The 21,483-nt window shown below is 42.8% G+C and overlaps 1 protein-coding gene across 1 annotated transcript in view; it reads right to left on the bottom strand.

Moving 5' to 3' along the window:
• Window positions 1-2,771: 2,771 nt before the first annotated feature.
• LOC117963167 (potassium/sodium hyperpolarization-activated cyclic nucleotide-gated channel 4-like) overlaps window positions 2,772-21,483 on the bottom strand; it is a 76,102-nt gene continuing 57,390 nt past the window's right edge. The window contains exons 5-8 of the mRNA XM_058994868.1: window positions 19,661-19,807; window positions 17,217-17,457; window positions 12,403-12,567; window positions 2,772-4,306 (exon numbers count right to left, since the gene is read on the bottom strand). Of these exons, the coding sequence (XP_058850851.1) occupies window positions 2,787-4,306; window positions 12,403-12,567; window positions 17,217-17,457; window positions 19,661-19,807 (2,073 nt within the window). The 3' untranslated portion in view covers window positions 2,772-2,786. The remainder of the gene's footprint in view (window positions 4,307-12,402; window positions 12,568-17,216; window positions 17,458-19,660; window positions 19,808-21,483) is intronic.

Below are 21,483 nucleotides of genomic sequence, written 5' to 3' on the forward strand. Positions count from 1 at the left end.
ATGGTGCTGGGTTGAAGGAGATGGTTTTGTTTGAATGCATGCTGTATGAATGGTGCTGGGTTGAAGGAGATGGTTTTGTTTGAATGCATGTTGTGTGAATGGTGCTGGGTTGAAGGAGATGGTTTTGTTTGAATGCATGCTGTATGAATGGTGCTGGGTTGAAGGAGATGGTTTTGTTTGAATGCATGCTGTGTGAATGGTGCTGGGTTGAAGGAGATGGTTTTGTTTGAATGCATGCTGTGTGAATGGTGCTGGGTTGAAGGAGATGGTTTTGTTTGAATGCATGCTGTGTGAATGGTGCTGGGTTGAAGGAGATGGTTTTGTTTGAATGCATGCTGTATGAATGGTGCTGGGTTGAAGGAGATGGTTTTGTTTGAATGCATGTTGTATGAATGGTGCTGGGTTGAAGGAGATGGTTTTGTTTGAATGCATGCTGTGTGAATGGTGCTGGGTTGAAGGAGATGGTTTTGTTTGAATGCATGCTGTATGAATGGTGCTGGGTTGAAGGAGATGGTTTTGTTTGAATGCATGCTGTATGAATGGTGCTGGGTTGAAGGAGATGGTTTTGTTTGAATGCATGCTGTATGTATGGTGCTGGGTTGAAGGAGATGGTTTTGTTTGAATGCATGCTGTATGAATGGTGCTGGGTTGAAGGAGATGGTTTTGTTTGAATGCATGTTGTATGAATGGTGCTGGGTTGAAGGAGATGCAGCTCTTAGCAATGTGGAGAAGTTGTGTAAGAAAATCCTACATGCCTCTGGTATCGGAGTTCCTGGGCCAACTTACCAAGCTTTACTAAGTTACCTGAACTTAGTAAAGCTTGAGCACACAAACTACTGGAGATTCTTCAATGGAGGGGACATCATGAATTCATTGTTAAATCTGTGAATCATGATATTTATGTATTGCAATACACAATCAAATGCACTACGCAGCTAGCTGAAGTACACCGTATGTGTATTGAATAATGAATGAATGGGATTGTCAGTATGAATCACCTGTGTAACAAAATAGTTTATTTGAAAATATCATTTTATCACAAAGTTAAGAAAAGTACTGGTACCTGTTCATTGCATTTTTACAACATTTTGTTATGGACTCCTTTGGACGAGAACCTTGATGGTTCCACAACAGTGTTAAAACATTTAGACCAAATCAGCTTTTATTGCATGATATTCAGGGAACTAAACGGCAATGTATATGGAGTGTCAATACTGTACTTTTAACCAATGATCTAAATCAAAGGTTTAAAGTGACGTCAACATCACGTTGCCTTTTCCGAGTGATGCCACCACTGCTTTTTTTACATTGAAATGTCGAAATCGATGTAAATCTAAGAAAGTCAGCTTATGAAAATAATAATAATAATTGTGTGCTTTAACAGTTTGTTTTTTTATCATGAATTACTGTTTTTATTGTGAATATGTGGAGGGCTTAAACTGAAACTGCCTTAAAACCCATGGCACACCGAGAGCGATCAGAGCATTATTTGACACTGATCTTGATCATTTTTAAGTCCTAATGTGGACAGGAAGTGAGAGGTTCTAAAAATGGAAGTGCTGTAAAAAAACAGAGTGTAAGTTATGAGCTGTGTACTCTTGCAGTAGTCATAGTTAAAAAATGACATTACTCATTAGGGATAATTGTTTATACTTGTTGCTCGGCACACGCCTATCTTGAAATCTAGTGTTTTCCACATAAACACATTGAAAAGTGGTCTTGTGATTGCATGATTTTAACATAACATTTATAATTTTTTTTCAATAAGCAAGTGGGTAACATATAATTATCATTTAAAAAAATATAGGTATGGTTCTCTTTGAACCAAAAATGTAATGAGCGTAGCCAACAACACTGCATTCAATGTAAGAATTATGAAATGCCCGGATGTGTTTTTCTTATATGAATCCTGTGCTGGAACTAAACCGCAGGTCCCATACGTCACTGCACATCGCCTAGACTGCCCAATCTCTTAATTGCTTAATGATATATGACACAGGCAAGGTTTACTAAAACAAATACTCCAAAACTTGAAATAAAATCAATCTGATTACAGTGAGAGCAGCAGAGATATCGCTCCAGCCTGTACACAAGGACTCACAGCACTGGCTGTAGTGCATATCTCCACCAATGCAACCTCTGAGTGAATCAGGACAGCAGCTTAGAGGTTTCTTGAACACAGATATCACCGAACGACAATATAGACAGAGAGAGAGAGAGAGAGAGAGAGAGAGAGAGAGAGAGAGAGAGAGAGAGAGAGAGAGAGAGAGAGAGAGAGAGAGGAGTGGACAGCACGGAATCAGGTAGTGTAATCGGAAGACTATTAATTGGAATCCATTTTGGAAGGATGTTTAGTGCCTCTAGCTAAGGTGTCCTTTACACACACAGGTTTCGATGTACAGTACATTATTTCCCCCTAACAAAACTTCATATGCAGTAGGCAACCTCTATTCACTCATTAGGTTCAGGAAATGTCTCTACCTTTGTCTTATTACAAATATAAGCTCTTATACACACCCTTGTATCACAGTTTTCTTCCTCTTATTATTATTTTGTATTATTTGCCATACTGTATCTTTACACCACCAATTATAAAATAGTTTATAAACACAAGCTGAAAAAAATAAACAAAACTAGAGTTCTAAGTCATCTGGTTAACTTTAAATCACAGTTATACTGGAGGAAAACAAATAAATAAACAAAACACAGTGACGTCTATAGGAAACTGAGTCACATGGGAAGTTTTCTTTTTTTTAAGGGAAGGTGAGGAAGAGTTTGAATAAACCTCACAAATTGGAGGGTAATTTGGACAGCACTGGCTCCAGTTCAGATGGGAACACTGTGGGACCCTTCCTTGGTGGAACGGCGATTGGTGGGGAAGCCCTGGTAATGTGTGTCTGAGGTATGGATCCTGAGGACGTCTGCCTGGGAAGAGTCATTTGGCGAGGGATGGAGCTACAGGGTTTGCCCAGGAGGCTATGTGTGGAGTAGCGGGTGAAGCTGGAGATGGACTCCCTGGAGGAGTGTGTGAAGCCCTGGCTCATAGCCTGAGCTCCCTCCTTCGGCAGAGAGGACTGCGACGCAGAGATCAGCTTGATGTCCTGGCAGAAGCGTCCCACTCGGGAAGGCTGGGTGCCTCTGGGTTGGCTGATGGGTTGAGCGGGGCTCGAGGTCTGTGTCATGAGCAGGGAGCTGTGGGAACCAGATATGCTAGATGGGCCGCTGAACTGGAAAGTTCTCCCCACTACTGGGCTCTGTATGGTGGGGCTGGGGGCCAGTGGCGTGTAGCAAGGGGAAGCGGTGCCAGAGCCATGCGCTAAGGAGGAAAGGGCTGACCTCTCCTGCTGGAGCTGAGCTATGGACCCCGACTGCAGTCCTGCCAAGCCGTGCTGCAGCAGTGAAGAAGAAGAACCCAGACTGGAAGAGGGTGAGACGGACGGAAGAGTCTGGAACAAGTTCAAACCACTTGAAGATATCCTGCCTCCCCCTGCAAATTGCTGGAGGGATCCTACCTGAGCAGGCCTGGATGGCAGCTGGAGCTGGTCAAGCAGGGAACCAGGGGAGCTAGAGGGTAAGGGGCTAGAGCTGGCGGCGGCAGGGGAACCGGAAGATCCCTGATGGACGATCCCCAATCCTGAAGGTGGGGTGTTGCTGGAGAGATGATGAAGCCCAGTCAGGCTTGAGTGAGGGGATCCAGAGGTGGACTGCAGGAACTGGTTGAATGTGAATATGGAGGCATCACTGCTGGGGTGGGGGGGTGGTGAACCCATGGAAGAGTGATGGAGCTGGCTCAAGCTGGTAGAGTCTGAGGGATGATTAAGCTGGCTCAAGCTAGCAGAGGCCCCTGGAGGCTGGTGAGCCTGGAAGCAAGCCAGGAAAGAGCTGTCTGCTCCTGGTGTCTGAAGCTGGGATGGAGTGCTGGAGGGAGAGCTGGCTGCAGAGGGTTCAGTGGTGGCCACCAAGGAGCGAAACCTCTTTAATTTCTGAGGTGACTGCTGTCCCAAGGACCCCAGCACAGACACAGGCTGGTGTAACAGTGCTCCTTGCAGCCGGGGGTGGTCTGTCAGGGCGATGGCCACTGAGGTGGTGGCGGCAGCAGCCTGCAAGGGCGCTTGGATAAGTGGAGCCCAGATGACCGGCATCGGGGTGGAGACAGGAGGAGCAGGGTTCTGCAGAAGGTGTGCGTAGTGAGCCATCTCCCGATCATGCTGTATGATCTGCTGGATGATTTCTTTCTCCTGGTAGTTGAAGACACCGGAGTTCAGATCATGTTGGACCTTGTGAAGCAAAATTGAGTTCTCCTTTCCTGTCAGGGCAAACACAAGAATTATATGAGCGCCTGAAAAATCAAATGGCACAGCACTGGTTGTATTATTTACTGGTTAATAAAAGGTTTGGGCAAAATACTGGCCAACGCCATGAAAGCTTCCCTAAACAGACACAATTTAAATAACAACTTAACATAATATCAAGCCCTGCTGACAATACCAATACATGTGAGGCTGTGTGGTCCAGTGGTTAAAGAAAGGGGCTTGTAACCAGGAGGTCCCCGGTTTAAATCCCACCTCAGCCACTGACTCGTGTGGCCCTGAGCAAGTCACTTAACCTCCTTGTGCTCTGTCTTTCGGGTGAGACGTAATTGTAAGTGACTCTGCAGCTGATGCATAGTTCACACACCCTAGTCTCTGTAAGTCGCCTTGGATAAAGGAGTCTGCTAAATAAACAAATAATAATTTTTTATTGATTTATTTATTTTATAAATTCAGTCATTGCCAATTATTTTTTTGACAAACTGTAACAGGGCGAGCCCGTGTTATTTTGTGTTTGTTTGTCTGTGTGTGTTTATTGTGTTTTAGGACGGCGAAGCGCCGTCCGTGTCATGTACTGTTTTGAGACCGGCGAAAAAGCCGGTCTTTTATATTGTGTAGTCGGTGGGGATCGGGATAAAACCCCTTCCCTAAATACCCTCGTGGGAATGTGGCTGGAGCCTTAAGGTAATTATTGTATCAACTTAGGTAATTAAGGTTCCAGCCACAGACTATAAAAGACGCTCTCCAGGTTCATTAGGAGGAGAGTGTTAGAGGAGAGACGTAAGTCTGACTAAAAATAGAAGGAACGCTTGCTACTTACTGTGAACCCTGAAGGTACTCGTATCCGTGGTTTTGTGTCTATTTGTTTGGCCAACGTGCCCTTTTGTTTGTAGAAGTGTTTTTTTTGTTACTTAAAAACTGTTTATTTTGTTTATTATTTAATAAAACACTGAGCGCAGCCATAGCGCCTCGGTATTCACTGTCACTTTACATGTTTTGGAGTCTGTTCTTCCAGGTCTGACGTCACCACACACGCCATCCTGTTCACACAAACACACATTGTCCTCCGAAGCGTGTTACATGTGTTTGATTCAAAGCTTTCTGGTCATTAATGTAGGTTGTTGTTATAGGTGGTGGAGGGAGTGAAAGGTGTTAAAGCTGAGTTCATATCAAGACCCCAAGGGAGCAGTTTAGCACATGGACCTCTTTGTTAAACATTGACATTTAACACCAACCATCTTCCAGCTCACTGTCTTAATGGGATCTCTGCTGTATTACAGCCAAATGGTTTTCTGAGAGGAATCAGAGCTCAGATATGTGAGCGCTGATACTACTCCATGCCTCACCCGGGGGGACATTAGAGTCACATTTGGCCTCATAAAGGAGTAATTAGTGAGTGATTGTGGAATGGTTCTTGAAAGACTTTTTAATGAAATCAGGTTCTAAACGGTTCATATCTCCGGGAGCAGAGAGCACAGCTGCAGGAGGATTTACACACAGAGCGGAGGGGCTGCTCTCTTCAGCAGTGCGAGGATTTACACACAGAGCGGAGGGGCTGCTCTCTCCAGCAGTGCGAGGATTTACACACAGAGTGGAGGAGCTGCTCTCTCCAGCAGTGTGAGGATTTACACTCAGAGCAGAGGGGCTGCTTTCTCCAGCAGTGTGAATGTCCACAGGAGGAGGATGCCCTGTTGCTCTATGTGAACATGTTGGTGCTGGAGAGGTTTTGTCAGTAAATGGGGAGGGAGGGCTCTTAGAAATATGCAGAATACTTCAGTTGACCATCTGTACTAGAATGTATCTTATTTACAGATACAGTGCCTTGCGAAAGTATTCGGCCCCCTTGAACTTTGCGACCTTTTGCCACATTTCAGGCTTCAAACATAAAGATATGAAACTGTAATTTTTTGTGAAGAATCAACAACAAGTGGGACACAATCATGAAGTGGAACGAAATTTATTGGATATTTCAAACTTTTTTAACAAATAAAAAACTGAAAAATTGGGCGTGCAAAATTATTCAGCCCCCTTAAGTTAATACTTTGTAGCGCCACCTTTTGCTGCGATTACAGCTGTAAGTCGCTTGGGGTATGTCTCTATCAGTTTTGCACATTGAGACTGAAATTTTTGCCCATTCCTCCTTGCAAAACAGCTCGAGCTCAGCGAGGTTGGATGGAGAGCATTTGTGAACAGCAGTTTTCAGTTCTTTCCACAGATTCTCGATTGGATTCAGGTCTGGACTTTGACTTGGCCATTCTAACACCTGGATATGTTTATTTGTGAACCATTCCATTGTAGATTTTGCTTTATGTTTTGGATCATTGTCTTGTTGGAAGACAAATCTCCGTCCCAGTCTCAGGTCTTTTGCAGACTCCATCAGGTTTTCTTCCAGAATGGTCCTGTATTTGGCTCCATCCATCTTCCCATCAATTTTAACCATCTTCCCTGTCCCTGCTGAAGAAAAGCAGGCCCAAACCATGATGCTGCCACCACCATGTTTGACAGTGGGGATGGTGTGTTCAGGGTGATGAGCTGTGTTGCTTTTACGCCAAACATAACGTTTTGCATTGTTGCCAAAAAGTTCGATTTTGGTTTCATCTGACCAGAGCACCTTCTTCCACATGTTTGGTGTGTCTCCCAGGTGGCTTGTGGCAAACTGTAAACGACACTTTTTATGGATATCTTTAAGAAATGGCTTTCTTCTTGCCACTCTTCCATGAAGGCCAGATTTGTGCAGTATACGACTGATTGTTGTCCTATGGACAGAGTCTCCCACCTCAGCTGTAGATCTCTGCAGTTCATCCAGAGTGATCATGGGCCTCTTGGCTGCATCTATGATCAGTCTTCTCCTTGTATGAGCTGAAAGTTTAGAGGGACGGCCAGGTCTTGGTAGATTTGCAGTGGTCTGATACTCCTTCCATTTCAATATTATCGCTTGCACAGTGCTCCTTGGGATGTTTAAAGCTTGGGAAATCTTTTTGTATCCAAATCCGGCTTTAAACTTCTCCACAACAGTATCTCGGACCTGCCTGGTGTGTTCCTTGTTCTTCATGATGCTCTCTGCGCTTTAAACAGACCTCTGAGACTATCACAGTGCAGGTGCATTTATACGGAGACTTGATTACACACAGGTGGATTCTATTTATCATCATTAGTCATTTAGGTCAACATTGGATCATTCAGAGATCCTCACTGAACTTCTGGAGAGAGTTTGCTGCACTGAAAGTAAAGGGGCTGAATAATTTTGCACGCCCAATTTTTCAGTTTTTTATTTGTTAAAAAAGTTTGAAATATCCAATAAATTTCGTTCCACTTCATGATTGTGTCCCACTTGTTGTTGATTCTTCACAAAAAATTACAGTTTCATATCTTTATGTTTGAAGCCTGAAATGTGGCAAAAGGTCGCAAAGTTCAAGGGGGCCGAATACTTTCGCAAGGCACTGTATTAATACAGAAAACAAATATCCTTTCTAGTTTTATTTATTTATTTAAATATATATTTTTGTTAATTTAGGCTTTATCAGAAAAACAAATCTGCTACAAAAATAAACAATTTGATATACCAGCAGTTATCCAAAATTATAATCTATGAATTATTATTATTATTATTATTATTATTATTATTATTATTATTATTATTATTATTATTATTATAATAATCTACAGCATCCTTATGGAGCACTCCATGCATAAAACTCATTAAGAATTGTTTAGCTCCATCAAATATTTATTGTGCAAAAATGAATCCCTGCTAACAATAAACCCAAATGCAGTTTTTGAAATTGCAATGCAAAGTCCTGTACAGTGCTGGTACAGTACACTCTCCCACCAATCCGGACCCAGAACATGTTAAAATACTGCAATCCCAAGGAAGCCTTGTTTTGCTATTTAATCTGTGGCTACAATTACTGTTTTTGTCATTTTAAATATACAAAATTGGCGATTTGTGATTTTGTAAAAGATATTCAATAAGTACTGAGTATTTTGTAATGCAGCTACATGACCAAGTTTAACAGATACAGGAAGGTGTTGCTGTGAAGCTGTGATCACCACTATCAGCACTTCAATCAAGATCTTCCACAGACCCCATTCTTTTTTTCCCCATTATATTACAATAAGGGTAAAAATCCATGCAAAATAACCTCTATGGCTTAAGTAATTATTTGAAATATCAGAACATTAGGCCAGTGAGATTTTCTTAAGCAGGGTAAAAGGGTAAACACAATCAAATGTAACTGAATATATTTACTGATAAATCTGTAATGAAATTGTCCCCACTGAAAGAAACCCATGTTTCAGCGCACATGATTAAGTGGTCTTCTCTCGGGTAAAGAGCTCTGTTTGCACACCATGCTCATTCTAATGTAAGGCTATGTCTGCTCCTCCACAGATGGGTAAGGAAGGTTTGCGTTATTCCAGTAAATAGCCAGGGGGTTTCCTTGCTCTCTGCTTTTATGTATATCATCCGTGACTTTACATCGTTCAATCCGAAATTTGCAGGGGTCTCCAGCGCCATCTTTCCTATCTCCAGCCCACAGTCTGCATTGTGCTGTGTTAGCAGTGTTAGCACAGTGGTATGGCGTGTATTGTGTGTGAGCTGTGTTAGCACAGTGGTATGGTGTGTATTGTGTGTTAGCAGTGTTAGCACAGTGGTATGGTGTGTATTGTGTGTGTGCTGTGTTAGCACAGTGGTATGGTGTGTATTGTGTGTGCTGTGTTAGCACAGTGGTATGGTGTGTATTGTGTGTGTGCTGTGTTAGCACAGTGGTATGGCGTGTATTGTGTGTGAGCTGTGTTAGCACAGTGGTATGGTGTGTATTGTGTGTTAGCAGTGTTAGCACAGTGGTATGGTGTGTATTGTGTGTTAGCAGTGTTAGCACAGTGGTATGGTGTGTATTGTGTGCGCTGTGTTAGCACAGTGGTATGGTGTGTATTGTGTGTGTGCTGTGTTAGCACAGTGGTATGGTGTGTATTGTGTGTTAGCAGTGTTAGCACAGTGGTATGGTGTGTATTGTGTGTGAGCTGTGTTAGTACAGTGGTATGGTGTGTATTGTGTGTGTTCTGTGTTAGCACAGTGGTATGGTGTGTATTGTGTGTGTGTGCTGTGTTAGCAGTGTTAGCACAGTGGTATGGTGTGTATTGTGTGTGTGCTGTGTTAGCAGTGTTAGCACAGTGGTATGGTGTGTATTGTGTGTGTGCTGTGTTAGCAGTGTTAGCACAGTGCTATGGTGTGTATTGTGTGTGCGCTGTGTTAGCAGTGTTAGCACAGTGCTATGGTGTGTATTGTGTGTTAGCAGTGTTAGCACAGTGGTATGGTGTGTATTGTGTGTGCTGTGTTAGCACAGTGGTATGGTGTGTATTGTGTGTGTGCTGTGTTAGCAGTGTTAGCACAGTGGTATGGTGTGTATTGTGTGTGTGCTGTGTTAGCAGTGTTAGCACAGTGCTATGGTGTGTATTGTGTGTGCTGTGTTAGCACAGTGGTATGGTGTGTATTGTGCGTGTGCTGTGTTAGCACAGTGGTATGGTGTGTATTGTGTGTGCTGTGTTAGCACAGTGGTATGGTGTGTATTGTGTGCGCTGTGTTAGCACAGTGGTATGGTGTGTATTGTGTGTGTGCTGTGTTAGCACAGTGGTATGGTGTGTATTGTGTGTGCTGTGTTAGCAGTGGTATGGTGTGTATTGTGTGTGTGCTGTGTTAGCACAGTGGTATGGCGTGTATTGTGTGTGAGCTGTGTTAGCACAGTGGTATGGTGTGTATTGTGTGTTAGCAGTGTTAGCACAGTGGTATGGTGTGTATTGTGTGTGTGTGCTGTGTTAGCAGTGTTAGCACAGTGGTATGGTGTGTATTGTGTGTGTGCTGTGTTAGCAGTGTTAGCACAGTGGTATGGTGTGTATTGTGTGCGTGCTGTGTTAGCAGTGTTAGCACAGTGCTATGGTGTGTATTGTGTGTGCGCTGTGTTAGCAGTGTTAGCACAGTGCTATGGTGTGTATTGTGTGTTAGCAGTGTTAGCACAGTGGTATGGTGTGTATTGTGTGTGCTGTGTTAGCACAGTGGTATGGTGTGTATTGTGTGTGTGCTGTGTTAGCACAGTGGTATGGTGTGTATTGTGTGTGTGCTGTGTTAGCAGTGTTAGCACAGTGCTATGGTGTGTATTGTGTGTTAGCAGTGTTAGCACAGTGGTATGGTGTGTATTGTGTGTGCTGTGTTAGCACAGTGGTATGGTGTGTATTGTGTGTGTGCTGTGTTAGCAGTGTTAGCACAGTGGTATGGTGTGTATTGTGTGTGTGCTGTGTTAGCAGTGTTAGCACAGTGCTATGGTGTGTATTGTGTGTTAGCAGTGTTAGCACAGTGCTATGGTGTGTATTGTGTGTTAGCAGTGTTAGCACAGTGGTATGGTGTGTATTGTGTGTGCTGTGTTAGCACAGTGGTATGGTGTGTATTGTGTGTGTGCTGTGTTAGCAGTGTTAGCACAGTGGTATGGTGTGTATTGTGTGTGTGCTGTGTTAGCAGTGTTAGCACAGTGCTATGGTGTGTATTGTGTGTTAGCAGTGTTAGCACAGTGCTATGGTGTGTATTGTGTGTTAGCAGTGTTAGCACAGTGGTATGGTGTGTATTGTGTGTGCTGTGTTAGCACAGTGGTATGGTGTGTATTGTGTGTGTGCTGTGTTAGCACAGTGGTATGGTGTGTATTGTGTGTGAGCTGTGTTAGCACAGTGGTATGGTGTGTATTGTGTGTTAGCAGTGTTAGCACAGTGGTATGGTGTGTATTGTGTGTGTGCTGTGTTAGCACAGTGGTATGGTGTGTATTGTGTGTGAGATGTGTTAGTACAGTGGTATGGTGTGTATTGTGTGTGTTCTGTGTTAGCACAGTGGTATGGTGTGTATTGTGTGTGTGTGCTGTGTTAGCAGTGTTAGCACAGTGGTATGGTGTGTATTGTGTGTGTGCTGTGTTAGCACAGTGGTATGGTGTGTATTGTGTGTGAGCTGTGTTAGCACAGTGGTATGGTGTGTATTGTGTGTTAGCAGTGTTAGCACAGTGGTATGGTGTGTATTGTGTGTGAGCTGTGTTAGTACAGTGGTATGGTGTGTATTGTGTGTGTTCTGTGTTAGCACAGTGGTATGGTGTGTATTGTGTGTGTGTGCTGTGTTAGCAGTGTTAGCACAGTGGTATGGTGTGTATTGTGTGTGTGCTGTGTTAGCAGTGTTAGCACAGTGGTATGGTGTGTATTGTGTGTGTGCTGTGTTAGCAGTGTTAGCACAGTGGTATGGTGTGTATTGTGTGCGCTGTGTTAGCACAGTGGTATGGTGTGTATTGTGTGCGCTGTGTTAGCACAGTGGTATGGTGTGTATTGTGTGCGCTGTGTTAGCACAGTGGTATGGTGTGTATTGTGTGCGCTGTGTTAGCACAGTGGTATGGTGTGTATTGTGTGCGCTGTGTTAGCACAGTGGTATGGCGTGTATTGTGTGTGTGCTGTGTTAGCACAGTGGTATGGTGTGTATTGTGTGTGTGCTGTGTTAGCAGTGTTACACAGTGGTATGGTGTGTATTGTGTGCGCTGTGTTAGCACAGTGGTATGGTGTGTATTGTGTGCGCTGTGTTAGCACAGTGGTATGGCGTGTATTGTGTGTGTGCTGTGTTAGCAGTGTTAGCACAGTGGTATGGTGTGTATTGTGTGCGCTGTGTTAGCACAGTGGTATGGCGTGTATTGTGTGTGTGCTGTGTTAGCACAGTGGTATGGTGTGTATTGTGTGTGTGCTGTGTTAGCAGTGTTAGCACAGTGGTATGGTGTGTATTGTGTGCGCTGTGTTAGCACAGTGGTATGGTGTGTATTGTGTGCGCTGTGTTAGCACAGTGCTATGGTGTGTATTGTGTGTGTGCTGTGTTAGCAGTGTTAGCACAGTGGTATGGTGTGTATTGTGTGCGCTGTGTTAGCACAGTGGTATGGTGTGTATTGTGTGTGCGCTGTGTTAGCACAGTGCTATGGTGTGTATTGTGTGTGTGCTGTGTTAGCACAGTGCTATGGTGTGTATTGTGTGTGCGCTGTGTTAGCACAGTGCTATGGTGTGTATTGTGTGTGTGCTGTGTTCTCACCGATGCGGTCCAGCCGGTCCAGGGCCACGGTCTCGAAGGCTCTTCTCATCATGGGGTACTCCTCCAGCACCTCGTTGAAGTTGTCCACGGAGAGCGAGTAGAGCCGGCAGTATGTGTCGGCCCGGACACTGGCTGTCCTCCGGCCCCGGGTCAGCAAGCAGATCTCTGCACAGAACACAGACACTGTCCTCCATCATCCAATACAACAATACCATGGAGGTAAACAAGGTAATTTAGGACTGAGCTTTGAATACCTCAGTATTCAACCTTCTCACAAGAATTGAATATACATACACTTCTGTAAAGTTACAGGGTTAGGTACAAACTTGGTTCCTTTTTCTTTTGATACAAAACTGAAACTGACTTTACGCCTCAGTATAGGAGTTGAACTGATGCTCCAATTTGGACACAATCCTGTCAGAAGAAACTCAGACAAATATTTCAACAGGAACTATTTCTATAAGTCTGGAGATGGTGGTTTTTACACTGGTGGTTGTATCCCAATGGAAAATACATTCACAGGTGATTTAGTTTCAAAGCCATTGTGTTCCTTTGGCCCCTGTCTGCATCCGTGTACATACTGAGTATATTCAATTTCATATTGGGAAGAAAAAAATAAATAAAACAGTTAACAGTTACGCAGCTCATCCAGAAATTACAAAACATTTTTCCAGGTTTCTAAAAGGCAAGACTAGAAGCACAGGTTTCATTTTAGGTAATTGGGGTAACAATCTTCTGTTAAATGTATAAAACTATTTAAAAAAATGTACGAGTGTATTCCACCTTGCGGGGGTCTCCAGCGCTATCTTTCCTATCTCCAGCCCACAGTGTATCAGCTCTGAATGCTGGCAGCCTGGGGGGGACCAGTCTATGCCTGTCTCCCTCACCGCGGCTCTGTGTGCAGGGAGCTCTGTATTCCTGTCAGCTCGCATTGCTTTCTCAACACCAGTTGTAGCCGTGGGATGTAAGGTGTATGTCTTAAACTAACCAAGCGTGTGTTCTTTTCCTTTTCAGAAAAAAATAGAACTTTATCATTTTAGGTGCTAGAATTTGAATTCCCCTGACTCACTTGGGAGTACAGATTTAACTGCATGGACACAGCCCAAATATAAAAAATTCAAGCACTGTAACAACAGGGAATGAAAGCAACAAAGCAGGAAGTTTGTAGTACTGATTCAAGTTTACAGCACATTCATCACTTATACCCACTCCTTTTTTATATCAAGAATAAGTGACTGAGGTATATATTTCTTTCTTGTTTTTGAGGCACGGAATTCAAATCGGATACATAGTTTGAATAATGCATGTTAAGTATGAAGGACTCGTTCTACTATTTCTGACAGTTACAAAAATTAATTTCATGAATGGCTAACTCGTGTTCAGTACGGAGGTCCCCACGGCTGAAGCGTGTTAGCCCAGAGGAGTGCACAGAATAGCTAACAGCTTGGATTATACGAGTGAATCACCAATGGTGAGACGGCACAGTGAGAACCAGGGGATCTAGAGTGAAACCGGGGCTGTGGTGCAGTGCAGGCAGAGCCACGGAGGGGTTCAATAAACAATGTCCACATTTTAAATACTAGAGAAATGCTTATCCAATGGAAACTTGATAATGACAGTGTTTAGCACACTTTACTGAGCATATCAGAATGAGAGGATATACGCAGGCATTGAACACATCAGGAGAGCCTGTATGCTACGTCGTACGTATATCACATTTACATTTGTACATGTGCTTAGAGAACCACTTTAGTACAGCTTCAAATTGCATTTTCATATATATATATTTCAATAATTCTGAGGGGTTCTTATTGCAATTACTCACTCCCCTACGTCTGCGTTTATGGTGCTTTGTCCTGAGTTCAGAAATTGCTCTTTAGTTCTAGCAGCCATGGAGATAACAGCTAGATTTGCCAAAGTGTCTTTATGTTAGTAAGCGCCAGTACCATCTAGTGAGCAACTTCTGATCTCAGCAATACCAAAGGAAACTCGCTCTGCAGGCGGTGGTGTTCACTAGGTGGCGCTGTCTCTGATCCAGTCTATGTATATATGTCAGTGCCTGGCAACTACAAGTGAAGAGGTGTTTTAGTAATCACAATTAGAACCACTCAGAATGGTTGCAAACATTGAAAAAAGAAAAAAAAAATTAAAATGTCATTTGAGACTTTTTGCTCTATAAGAGAATCCCAAGCTAAGCGTGAAGGGGCTTGTCAGTACACATCCGACACTTTATTTTACATGTAGAGGTAGTGGATGAAGGTCACCATACTGATAGCTCTAATTTAAAATTTAGGTTTAGGATACATATCCAGGGTAAAACTGGGTAAAAAAAAATCTCTTAAAAGGCTCTGACAAGATCAAGCAGCCTTTAAGAATTAAAAGCAAACTATGCAAATTATGACATTTCAGATATATTAGCATAAACATTTAAACACACTGCCAAACATGTTTCCATAGACCTACAAATGGAAACTGAAATAAATGCAACGGGGCGGCTCGAATGAGGAGAAGCGTTTGAAATGAAATGGTCTGAGCTTCACCCTGCCAACCAAGTCTGATTGTTCTCTCCTGTAAATCAACAAAGAGCTCTGCATGAAATGCTAGTGCACAGAAGAGCTCTGCATGGAATGCTAGTGTACAGAAGAGCTCTGCATGGAATGCTAGTGCACAGAAGAGCTCTGCATGGAAAGTGCACAGACAAGCTCTGCATGGAATCCTAATGCAAAGAGCTCTACATGGAAAGAGCTCTGCATGGAATGCTAGTGCATAGAAGAGCTCTGCTTGGAATGCTAGTGTACAGAAGAGCTCTGCATGGAATGCTAGTGCACAGAAGAGCTCTGCATGGAATGCTAGTGCATAGAAGAGCTCTATATGGAAAGTGCACAGACAAGCTCTGCATGGAATCCTAATGCAAAGAGCTCTGCATGGAATGCTAATGCAAAGAGCTCTGCATGGAATGCTAGTGCACAGAAGAGCTCTGCATGGAATGCTAGTGCACAGAAGAGCTCTGCATGGAATGCTAGTGCATAGAAGAGCTCTATATGGAAAGTGCACAGACAAGCTCTGCATGGAATCCTAATGCAAAGAGCTCTGCATGGAATGCTAATGCAAAGAGCTCTGCATGGAATGCTAATGCGCAGAAGAGCTCTGCATGGAATGCTAATGCAAAGAGCTCTGCATGAAATGCTAGTGCACAGAAGAGCTCTGCATGGAATGCTAATGCACAGAAGAGTTCTACACGGAGTGCTACTGCACAGAAGAGCTCTGCATGGAATGTTAATGCACAGAAGAGTTCTACATGGAGTGCTAATGCACAGAATAGCTCTGCATGGACTGCAAATGCAGATTAAGCTTCACCAGCATCTGGAATTGCTTGCCTTCCTCTTTTCATCATCTAAGGACAGGGCAGTGGTGACCTCTTGTGAGGAGCAATGTGCCCATCTATAATACATCATGCTAATCCAGTGACATGCGGAGGATGAAATGTCTGGGTAGGCATTACTGTCAGGCCACATTATTAGAGAGTCCATGGCATGCGTTGTTTCCCTCATCAAGAAGCCTGGTGAGTTTTGTGGTTTAATTTAAGGGCATAGCAATGAGTGAATGCTGCTTCTGGCACTTTTTCTGCCTGCAATCCATTCAGTTTGGACGCCATGACAGGAGCTCCATCGTAAGTCTGTGCTCCCAGCTTCTGAACACAGTTGTAATTTTCTAATTTCATGAACACATACTCTGATAACGCCACTGCTGTTCTGTCACAGATAGAACGAACAGAACCAAAAGCAGTCCCGTCCCCTAGAGTGCATAGAAGAATAAACAAGCATTCGTAAACCGATCCTGTGTTAATACATGGTAAAGAGAAGCCGCTTGAGAGGCAGCTTTTGTGGATATCGCATTCCTCCGACACAGAGCTTGAGTGTGTAAATGGAAAAGCATTATCCATCTTTCTTTCATAGACAGTTACAAAAAAAACAAAATAATGAAAAAAATATAAAAAATATATAGATTATTATTAAAGGCAAGCATGGCTACCTTGCCTGCCCTAACTGCACGTCCCTGTGTTAATCAATGTTATACTGCTGCCTATATCACAACTCCAAATGTACGGAATATTTCAGCTGGGAATTTAGAAGTTCTTGAAATAAATTACTTGCAGTTTCATCATAACTTCAAACACTAAGATTAATGTGGCTGCTACACTGTAAACTGAGAGCTTTCTTAATACCTGCTGTAGTATGGGATTTTTATTTTAATGATAAAACATGTTTTCAAACCTGCACATGTGCAAATAAAATAAAATGCGATTGTCATGATACTGTTATATACTGGTCTACATTCATGTCAAACTGCTACTGTCCTCTTACTGATGTCTGCAATCATTCTGAGAGGTTCATTTCTAGTTCCCTTCCATAGGCATGTAATTAAAGCTGGTCAGATAAGCCAAAGTGTCTTTATAGCAGTAAGTGACTGCACCACCAAGTGCACAGCAGTGTACTGCCAGCAAAACGAATGGAAACTTGTGCGCTAGCTCTTACTTCTCTGAAGACAATTTGACTGACCTAGCATAGGCCACATGTATCTACATCAGGCAACTAGAACTGAAGAGCAGCTGTCAGAAAATAAAAGCACTGTATTTGAGTCTTAACAATAAGAACCAGTCAAAATGATTGCAAACATCAAAAAGGTAATGGTGCATTAAAAACAACTATGCAAATGAAATCTGAAGCATCTGGCTCTTGTAGCTAGGCTGTATCTGCTAGTTTAACCTGGACTGGCCTGTTACTGAACTGTAAGCAGGTGTCTGCAGCTCTCACCCCCAAAGTAGGAGCCGTCGGACAGCTTGGTCTCCTTGTTGCCCCGGGTAAGGATGCTGACCACGCCGTGCTGGATGAAGTACATCTTCTTGCCCACGGTGCCCTCGCGCACAATGTAGTCTGTGGGCTGGAACACCTCGAAGTGCAGCTTGGTCAACATGGAGGTAACGAAGTTGGGGTCCGCGTTGGCAAACAGAGGCATCGACGCCACCAGCTTCCGACAGTTAAAGTTGATGATCTCCTTCAAACAGAGAAGAGGCAGAGGTGTTGAAAGCAGTGTTCTTGTGTGCATATGATAGGATTACCCTTTAATATCTAGTCTAGGGCCCCATGCTGTCCTGTTTGCATAGGATAGGATTACCCTTTAATATCAAGACCAGGGCCCCATGTTTATTATTTTATATTTTATTTAGCAGATGCCTTTATCCGAGGCGACTTACAGAGACTAGGTTGTGTGAACTACGCATCAGCTGCAGTCACTTACAACAGCGTCTCGCCCAAAAGACGGAGCACAAGGAAGTTAAGTGGCTTGCTCAGGGTCATACAGTGAGTCAGTGAGTGAGCTGGGATTTGAACCTGGGACCTCCTGTCCAGTTAATGATAATTTGGAGGAGCTTTCAGAATGTGGCTCTGAGTAAAAGGATTATTTTTAGAAAAATAAAATTAACTGAAAAAAAAACACTTTCTGTGTTTCCATGACTTTGAACATGTAATCCAATCCGAATATTCCAATGTGTTTTCTGAGAGCTGTGTTGAAATCAGAATCACTGCTGGAATTTCAGAGGTGCAATGCTCATTCTGAGGTGAGTGAGTTTTAAGTAAGTAAGTAAATGTTTTTGCATCTGTACAGTATTGTGATTACTTTGTGTGCATTTCTAGATAATCAGAAAATACAAAATAAAATCAATACATACTAAGAAACTTTGAAGCCTTTCTCATTGTGTTGAAGATTGAAGACTCAGGGATTAAAATAGTAAATGAGAAAACTTTGGAAATGAATCAGAAAGAATAGAAATAAATTCACACAATTCACACCAGACTCTAAGCAAATTGAAACAAGTGAGCTGTGTAAGACATTCTCCTGTTGACTAGGAGTTCAGCACGAGTCTGCGCAGCGAGTCTGCGTCTGATAAGAAATAAGAACAGCAGAACAGCAGAACGCTGAACACTAGCAGGCTCCATTGATTGCACCGGGGAGACTTCCAGAAAAACAGTGTGTACTGAGAGAACAGCCAAGAGCGGTGGACAGAGGAAGTACACGCACTGAAGAAACTTATTGACAAGCCTCCCCACTTTATCAACATTGTGTCTGTTTCAGCATTTTTTTCTGCTTGTTTCTGTTTAATTTTAGATTGGAATGTTCCTTTACTAATTTGTTACTGTGTCTAAGTGACATTCAGAGTGTGTGTCACCTACTGGGTTGTACTCTGGTGAATACCTCTCAGATACTCAGATATGAGGAGTGCGGGGAGCAGTGTAGACATGCCTTATATGTATCTGAAGTAACCTGGGTTAACTAGTGGGCTGAACAATACGAGTACCTGACTCTGTTACTATGTAATTGACTGGTATAGAAAGGAATAAACATGAATATTCAATTAATTTCAGTGCCAAATGACCCAGATAAACACTGACCATGGACTGCCTTACAAAAGAGAGCTTCCAGGTTGAGGAAAGCACACAAACGCCACGTCCAAGTTTGCTCTGATTAGTTGGCAGGCTTGCAGTGACACGTTCAGCTTGTTGTTGACGGATATATGAAAAACATGTTGTTACATTGTGTGGAAAGTTTCACTGAGCTTTTAAAAGGAGATGACTTTCTGTGGAACCCAGTCAGTCAGGAGGAGATTGTAAATGTGCTCAAGGAAATGCACAATGCAAACCTAACTGTGGAGTTTTTATTCTGCCATACTTATGAATCATCTCAAAAACAGAAACACATTTAGCAAACTTGGATGCAACTGTTGCTATTTTAATATATAAAATTCCAACTTGGATCCAATTTCTTTGACTGTGAAAACACACCATCAGGTAACATTAGGAAGTCCCAGATTAGTGCTGATCAGATTAGTCTCTGAAACCAGACTTAAAAGGCCCTGCGCAACCTCTGTGAACTCTTTCAAAGTTGGTAGTTTTTAGCGGCACAAGAAATAAGCAGCAGTCACTGCCAGGAGCCTTGTATTTCTGATCAGCTATTTAAATAGCTTTCCAACAAAATGCAGTGTAACAAATACATTGCTCCCTCTCCAGTTTTGACCAAAATATAATAAATGTCCCTCTGGGTATTTGTACTATACCAGTGTGTGTTATTTCTATGCACAAGAGTAAGTCTGTTCATGCCAGAGGGTTGAATTGTTTATATGCATTAAGCTAATATAAAACAGACAGATTTCAGCTTTTGGCAAGGGTAGAAATCTGTGATGGAAATGAATGCACAATCTTACCTCTCTTAGCGGGTCGCTCAGCTCTCCCAGGATGCTCTCCTCGTCGAACATCTTGCCCTGGTAGCGGTGCTCGTAGTAATCGTGGATCTTCTGCCGCATGTCTGCAGGCAGCTTGTGGAAGGACATGTACTGCTCCACTTGTTTGTACTAGCAGAAAGAGAAGGGACAACAACAAAACCTTTCATTGTCATTTATTTTCAATGTTGGTGTTCATTAGAAGGTATGAAGGTAATTACTTTAGAATTTAACCAGATCAAAGAAGCTTGTTAGTCTGGACTTTTCAAGTACCTGTTTTAAAGACTTCATAACAGCACTAGAGACTGAAGATGTATCTTTTTACAGTTATGAGATTACAGATGCTATCAAATGCTTTCAAATCCATGTTCTTGATTCAGATATATGTGTTGTAGTGCTTGTGGTCGTCTTGCAGCTCGATCAAGTCATTTTGAACAACAATACAGGAAGTGATTAGTTACCAGGAAGCACCTGCAACTTTTCAAAAAGCGCCGCAAATCTGCAAACCCCAAATGAAAGCATAAAATACAAGCAAAGAACCAAATGATGAAATAGGGGACCTGGGATAATGTTGCCTGGGCTAATAAGAGGAATGAAATTATGAACTTTGGGACCATTGTTCTTTATTTGAATAGGATTCTGAAGTGCTAACTACCAGGACTTGCATATGACACTTAACATGACATTGGTTATATTAAATCGTCCCTACTATATTCAGCGCATTGATCAAATTGCAATCAAAAGAGAAAGAAAATAAATAGAGATAGAAGCAGCAGTACACAGTGCAAAACGAATCAGCAGCCAGAAAAGCATTGACAGAGGTGTCATGAATGCAAGAGGGCTCCTAGCTTACTACAGTCCTTGATCTTAGAGAAAGGATTAATTGAATATAAATGTAAGAGACAGGGAACAATTGAGTGTGGAGATGATGGAGAGGGAGAGAGCCAGGCTAGCTGAGGATAACTCCTTATTAGATAAAAGACATGAAAGGACCACACAGCCTTCGCTGGTAATTGCTGTTTTAACCTGTTCACACTGCTGGATACATTTTGAACTGAGACTTTTAACACGCATCATTATACTACAAGAAATGAACTGAAATGATCCACCGCTTCGAGTGCTGTAACAAGAACTACGGATCGCAAAGCTCTTCACTCCAAGAGATATTTTCAGAAAGGGAAAACGCACCTAACTTAGGGGAGGAACTGCTGCAGACTCTTTAGCCTCATAGAGTCAGCTGCTAGAACAAGACTAGGCACTCTGTTTGAATACGTGGGAAATGGCTCTAACACTTGGCTTGCTCACATGCAAACTAAATGAACAGAGTATACAGTTTTGGTCTTTTGCAGGTTTTTGCCAGGACTAGCATATTTTATTAAACCATGAATTTACCAGAAATAATAGGATAGTGAGACAGAAACAACTGGGTTTGGACAACCTTTTTACAGCCTAGGAACCAGAGAGAGTGAGTTCATGCTGTTGGACTCCCCGTTTCGAGGATAGTGCATTGCCTAGGAACCAGAGAGAGTGACTTCATGCTGCTGGACTCCCCGTTTCGAGGATAATAGCCTAGAAACTAGAGAGAGTGAATTCATGCTGTTGGACTCCCTGTTACGTGGATAATAGCCTAGGAACCAGAGAGAGTGACTTCATGCTGTTGGACTCCCCGTTTCGAGGATAGTGCATTGCCTAGGAACCAGGGAGAGTGACTTCATGCTGCTGGACTCCCCATTTCGAGGATAATAGCCTAGGAACCAGAGAGAGTGACTTCATGCTGTTGGACTCCCCGTTTCGAGGATAGTGCATTG

The sequence above is a fragment of the Acipenser ruthenus genome, chromosome 21 (genome assembly GCF_902713425.1).
Source record: "Acipenser ruthenus chromosome 21, fAciRut3.2 maternal haplotype, whole genome shotgun sequence".
Lineage (NCBI taxonomy): Eukaryota > Metazoa > Chordata > Actinopteri > Acipenseriformes > Acipenseridae > Acipenser > Acipenser ruthenus.